Source organism: Mirounga leonina, unplaced genomic scaffold (genome assembly GCF_011800145.1).
Source record: "Mirounga leonina isolate KUSES-001 unplaced genomic scaffold, KU_Mleo_1.0 Mir_165, whole genome shotgun sequence".
Lineage (NCBI taxonomy): Eukaryota > Metazoa > Chordata > Mammalia > Carnivora > Phocidae > Mirounga > Mirounga leonina.
The window spans coordinates 82,248,447-82,253,854 of record NW_023270415.1 but is presented as its reverse complement, the minus strand read 5'-3'; the positions used below and the strand labels follow the sequence as shown (position 1 = coordinate 82,253,854).

At 55.7% G+C, this 5,408-nt stretch overlaps 1 protein-coding gene across 2 annotated transcripts in view; it reads right to left on the bottom strand.

Moving 5' to 3' along the window:
• ADCK5 (aarF domain containing kinase 5) overlaps positions 1–4,916 on the bottom strand; it is a 21,641-nt gene extending 16,725 nt beyond the window's left edge. The window contains exon 1 of one of the 2 annotated variants that reach the window (XM_035012175.1): positions 4,824–4,916. Coding sequence is in view for 1 of the 2 variants with exons in the window: in XM_035012172.1 (XP_034868063.1) it covers positions 4,150–4,161 (12 nt within the window). In the remaining variant the exon portion in view is untranslated. Of the gene's footprint in view, positions 1–4,149; positions 4,225–4,823 lie in introns of those variants that run through there. The other variant, XM_035012172.1, reaches the window with a different exon arrangement.
• Positions 4,917–5,408: the final 492 nt, after the last annotated feature.

Sequence of the window (5,408 nt, the reverse complement as noted above, 5' to 3'; positions counted from 1 at the left end):
GGGCTCGATCCCAGGACCCCGGGATCATGACCTGAGCCGAAGGCAGACGCCTAATGACTGAGCCCCCCAGGCGCCCCCTTCTCATGCTTTCTTAGAGTGTGTGCACAGCCCGCCTGCGGAAACAGAGTGCTCATCTGGAACTCAGCTAACAACCTATAAAGCAGGGAGGGAAAAAAGGCTCTGAGTAGTGAGACTCAAATAGACATTACAAAGGTCACCAACAGGCCGAGCTACCCGCTTCCCTGCCACCCTGTCGATTAGCTAGAGCACATTAGGGGTTGAAAGGTCATTGCAGGCAACCCAGCCCACAGCACTAAGGAGCACCCGCTGCATCTCATGATGAGGCCCAAGCCAGAAGAACTACAGAGGTGACAAGAACCACGCCTGTTTCCTGGCAGGGTCAACCACCCTGTGTACTTAAACAGGAGAGGAATCCAAGGCACAGAAATGTTCCCACAGGTAGGAAGTGAGCCTAGGAATCTGGGCCCACGAGAGGTGGCCTAGAGGACCATGAATACCCCGCCCTTTTCTTTTCCAAGGGTCTATGACCCTCTTGGCACCAGTCAGGTCTCAGAGGCTTACTGGGCTCTGCTCCACTTACCAGATGTGAGCAGCTCCTCATCAGAAGCTAAAACCTGCCTGCCCACTCCTTAGGGCGGTTGGGAGGATTAAGTGACCCGAATATGTGCAGACACTTTGTGAGCTGTAAAGTGCTGAGCTAAAGGCCAATGCAGCGCCTGTCTGCCTGGCTCTCACACTGCCTCTGCCGCATCTCGATCCATAAAACACCCTTGTGGAAGGCAGGCTCATTGCAAGTCACAAAAATGAACAGAAATGCATCTGCACCTAAATTGAAAACCCAAAAGACTCCACTCAGAACTTCCAGAACTCATACAGGAATTCAGCAACGTAGCAGGATATTAAGTCAATGCACAGAAATCAGCTGCATTTTATACACTAACAATGACACAGAAAAAAGAGAAATTAAGGAATCGATCCCATTTACAATTGCACCCCAAACCATAAGATACCTGAGAATAAATCTAACCAAAGAGGTAAAGAATCTGTACTCAGAAAACTATAGAACATTCATGAAAGAAATTGAGAAAGACACAAGGAAATGGAAAAACGTTCCATGCTCCTGGATTGGAAGAACAAAGATTGTGAAAATGTCTATGCTACCCAGAGCAATCTACACATTCAATGCAATTCCCATCAAAATACCATCCCCTTTTTTCAAAGAAATGGAACAAATAATCCTAAAATTTGTATGGAACCAGAAAAGACCCCAAATAGCCAGAGGAATGTTGAAAAAGAAAAGCAAAGCCGGCGGCATCACAATTCCGGACTTCCAGCTCTATTACAAAGCTGTCATCATCAAGACAGTCTGGTACTGGCACAAAAACAGGCACATGGATCAATGGAACAGACTAGAGAGCCCAGAAATGGACACTCAACTCTATGGTCAACTCATCTTTGGCAAAGCAGGAAAGAATGTCCAATGGAACAAAGACAGTCTCTTCAACAAATGGTGTTGGGAACATTGGATAGCCACATGCAGAAGAATGAAACTGGACCATTTCCTTACACCACACACAAAAATAGACTCAAAATGGATGAAAGACCTCAATGTGAGACAGGAATCCATGAATCCTACAGAACACAGGCAGTAACCTCTTTGGCCTTGGCCGCAGCCACTTCTTGCTAGACACGTCTCCAAAGGCAAGGGAAGCAAGGGCAAAAATGAACTACTGGGACTTCATCAAGATAAAAAGCTTTTGCACAGCAAAGGAAACAGTCGACAAAACTAAAAGGCAACCCACGGAAGGGGAGAAGATATTTGCAAGTGTCTTTTTTTTTCCCCAGTTTTTTTTTTTTTGAAGATTTTATTTATTTATTTATTTTGATACAGAGCACAAAGCACAAGTAGGCAGAGAGGCAGGCAGAGGGAGAGAGAGAGAGAAGCAGGCTCCCCACTGAGCAGGGAGCCTGACATGGGGCTCGATCCCGGGACCCTGGGATCATGCCTGTGCCGAAGGCAGCCACTTAACTGGGCCACCCAGGTGCCCCTATGCAAATGTCTTATCAGATAAAAGGCTAGTATCCGAGATCTATAAAGAACTTCTCAAACTCAACACCCAAAGAACAAAGAATCCAGTGAAGAAACAGGCAGAAGACATGAACAAATACTTCTCCAAAGAACACATCCAAATGGACAACAGACACATGAAAAAGAGCTCCACATCACTTGCCATCAGGGAAATACAAATCAAAACCTCAATGAGATACCACCTCACACCAGTCAGGATGGCTAAAATTAACAAGTCAGGAAACGACAGATGTTGGCGAGGATGCGGAGAAAGGGGAACCCTCCTACACTGTTGGTGGGAATGCAAGCTGGTGCAGCCACTCTGGAAAACAGTATGGAGGCGCCTCAGAAAGTTGAAAATAGAGCTACCCTACAACCCAGCAATTGCACTACTTGGTATTTACCCCAAAGATACAAATGTAGGGATCCGAAGGGGTACGTGCACCCCGATGTTTATAGCAGCAATGTCCACAATAGCCAAACTGTGGAAAGAGCCAAGATGTCCATCGACAGATGAATGGATAAAGAAGATGTGGTCCATATATACAATGGAGTATTATGCAGCCGTCAGAAAGGATGAACACCTACCATTTGCAACGATGTGGATGGAACTGGAGGGTATTATGATAAGTGAAATAAGTCAAGCAGAGAAGGACAATTATCATATGATCTCACCAATATGTGGAATTTAAGAAACAAAACAGAGGATCATAGGGGAAGGGAGGGAAAAAGGAAACAAGAAAACCAGAGAAGGAGACAAACCATAAGAGACTCTTAATCTCAGGAAACGAACAGGGTTGCTGGAGGGGAGGGGGGGCCAGGGGATGGGGTACCTGGGGGATGGGCATGAAGGAGGGCACGTGATGGAATCAGCACCGAGTGTTGTATAAGACTGATGAATCACTGACCTCTACCTCTGAAACCAATAATATGCTATATGTTAATTAAATCTAAATTAAAAAAAAAAAAAGGAACGCATCCATACTGTTCATATCTAACCCTACAAGGCTAGGCTTACTAGAAAAATACAAGCCCTGTAGAAAGCTCCAAGTTGAAAATGCTGATAAACCCTCTCAGTCTCTTCAGCTCTAAACCCTATGACGAAAAGGATGGATTCCTGGGGCCAGAGTGGGTGAGAGCGGGGTCAGTGGTTATGACCCCAGGTTTAAAAGGGTCTGATCCTGGGGCGCCCGGGTGGCTCAGTCGTTAAGCGTCTGCCTTCGGCTCGGGTCATGATCCCAGGATCCCGGGATCGAGCCCCGCGTCGGGCTCCCTGCTCGGCGGGAAGCCTGCGTCGCCCTCTTCCATTCCCCCCTGCCTGTGTTCCCTCTCTTGCTGTGTCTCTCTCTCTGTCAAATAAATAGGTAAAATCTTTTTTTTTTTTTAAGATTTTATTTATTTATTTGAGAGAGAGAATGAGACAGAGAGCATGAGAGGGAGGAGGGTCAGAGGGAGAAGCAGGCTCGCTGCCGAGCAGGGAGCCCGACGCGGGACTCGATCCCAGGACCCCGGGATCATGACCTGAGCCGAAGGCAGCCGCTTAACCGACTGAGCCACCCAGGCGCCCTAAATAGGTAAAATCTTAAAAAAAAAAGAGCGCTGATCCTAAGTGCAGATACACCAACACGGGAGGCCCCGCTGAGAAACAACGGGAGGAGCAGGACCCCTTCCAGGGGCTGGGAGGACAGCGCAGGATCGGGCAGGTTTCCGGGGCCGCAGGCGGGAGCCCGGCCCCAGGCCGCCGCCCCCACGCCCCAGTCCTTCCTCGGCTCGGACGCCCGGCCGCAGGTGTCCGCCAGGGTGACGTGCGGCGCGCCGGAGACCAGGGCAGAGCGAGCCGGCAGCAGGGGCCTCCGCACGCGTGCGGCAGGGAGGCTCGACGGTCAGGGCCTGGGTCGCCTCCGCGAAGAACCGGACGCCCGCGCCCAAGAGCCCCGCCGGCCCCTGGCGCGGCCCCGGACGCGGCCCCGGACGGGGCGGCTCGGGGCGGCCCCGGGGCTCCGACGGGCGCTGACGGGGCCGTGGGGGCGGCGCCCGGCCACGCCGGGCTGCGAACTCACCGGCCGCCACATCCTCCAGGCCGCCGCGCCGCTCCCGCTCCCGCTCCGGCGCCCGCCGGCCGCACGCCCCCGTCTCCCGGCCCAGCAGCCCCTGCGGGGCGGGGGCTCAGTGCGCACGCGCGCCCCCGGAGGCCACGCCCGAGCGTGCCCGCGTCCGCGCTGGCGCAGCGCCCCCTGGCGGCCGCCGCAGCCTAGCTTTAGGGCTAGGGCAGCGCGCCGCGTCGGCTCCGCCGGGCGACTCCGGGGCTGCCCCCGCCGAATGCAAGCTCAGAGCATGGGCGGACGCGGGAGGGAGGGTGGCCGGCGGGACACTGCTCTGAGAGCCGGAGCCGGACCGGTGCGGCGGGGGGGGCTCACCACTTAGGAGCCGCCGGCTAGGGTGAATCTCTTTCCCTGCTTCGCGGCTCGCTCTCCGCGCTACAAAACGAGGTCCGAGCTCCTTGTTCCCGGGTCGAAGCCGCGGATACTGTGGGCCTGCTGTGTGCCGGGCGTCGTGGAAGGCGGGCCGTCGGGAGCGACGCCCTGAGTGGTGCTCACAGGGCCGGCGAGACCCACGGGAAGGCTTCCTCCCCCGCACGGGCCTGCCAGCCCGCCCGGGCGGCAGGGCAGGACCCGTCCGCTCCTCTCGGAGGCCCTCCCCGCCCGCGCCAAGCCCCCGTCTCTACTTCTCTCACCGGCCAGGGGAGCACCGCCCGCTCCGGGTTCTCTCCGCTCCCCGGAACCCCAGCTGCTCAGCCTCCTTCCGGCATCGGCCCCCGCCGCGCTCGCTCGGCGCCGCGCCCCTGCGGGCCCCTCCCTCCAGGAGCCCCGCCCCTGGGGGTCGGGCCGCGGTCTGCAGGGGCCCTCTTGCGGCAGCCCTGGGCCTCGTGTCCCCCACTCCGCACTTGCCAAGTCCCCCACCTGCGTGGGCTGCCCCAGGAGCTTTCTCCACTCAGGCTGGTCCCACCCGCAGCTCTCCTGTCAGCTCCTCCCCACCCTCCCTCCAGGTTCCTTTGGTCCCGCATGGCCCCCCCGCCCCCACTCGGCTCCTCCCTGCCCACGTGGTTTCTCCCGCTCCCGCAAGGGCAGCCCAGTGGTCCCTGCAGATTGTCCCTTACGCCGGGCCCAGGTGAAGCCAGCGTCTCCTGTCGTGAAACGCACCACCCCAGGCCTCTTCGGCTACAGCTCAGTGCCCAGAATCACCTTGTTCCCATCACCCGCCTTGTAACAGAAGCTGGGCTCCATACTCTGGCTGAATGCAGACGGCTGTCCTCACTGTT